Source organism: Lagopus leucura, unplaced genomic scaffold (assembly GCF_019238085.1).
Source record: "Lagopus leucura isolate 7727_CA_CO unplaced genomic scaffold, USGS_WTPT01 34052-0_obj-0_obj, whole genome shotgun sequence".
Classification (NCBI taxonomy): domain Eukaryota; kingdom Metazoa; phylum Chordata; class Aves; order Galliformes; family Phasianidae; genus Lagopus; species Lagopus leucura.
The window spans coordinates 1924-2494 of record NW_024965301.1 but is presented as its reverse complement, the minus strand read 5'-3'; the positions used below and the strand labels follow the sequence as shown (position 1 = coordinate 2494).

Genomic DNA, 571 nt, shown 5'->3' with positions numbered 1-571 from the left:
TGTACTGGGATTCTCCCCCAGGAGGAGGTGGCGGCTGCTGCCCCCCCAGTGCTGGAGGTCCGGGAATATCTGGAGAGCGCCCGAAATGTGGGGCTGTACTGGGCCATGTACAACAGGTGGGGAACTGGGAGCACTGGGGCGGACTGGGAGGGACTGGGAGCCATACTGGGATGGACTGGGAGGGACTGGGAGGGAATGGGAGGGACTGGGAGCCATACTGGGATGGACTGGGAGGGACTGGGAGGGAATGGGATGGACTGGGATGAACTGGGAGCCATACTGGGATGAACTGGGATGGACTGGGATGGACTGTGAGGAACTGGGATGGACTGGGAGGGACTGGGAGGGAATGGGAGGGAATGGGAGGGACTGGGAGCCATACTGGGATGGACTGGGAGGGACTGGGAGGGAATGGGAGGCAATGGGAGGGACTGGGAGCCATACTGGGATGGACTGGGAGGGAATGGGATGAACTGGGAGGGACTGGGAGGAACTGGGAGGGACTGGGATGGACTGGGAGGGACTGGGAGGAACTGGGAGCCATACTGGGATGGACTGGGAGGGACTGGGA

The 571-nt window shown here is 62.3% G+C and overlaps 1 protein-coding gene across 1 annotated transcript in view; it reads left to right on the top strand.

Annotated features, from left to right (window-relative positions):
- Positions 1–6: 6 nt before the first annotated feature.
- Positions 7–571, top strand: part of LOC122192052 (protein NDRG2-like) — a gene marked incomplete at its 3' end in the record, with an annotated part of 2466 nt that continues 1901 nt past the window's right edge. Inside the window, exon 1 of the mRNA XM_042892492.1 lies at positions 7–116. Coding sequence (XP_042748426.1) covers positions 106–116 — 11 coding nt within the window. The remainder of the gene's footprint in view (positions 117–571) is intronic.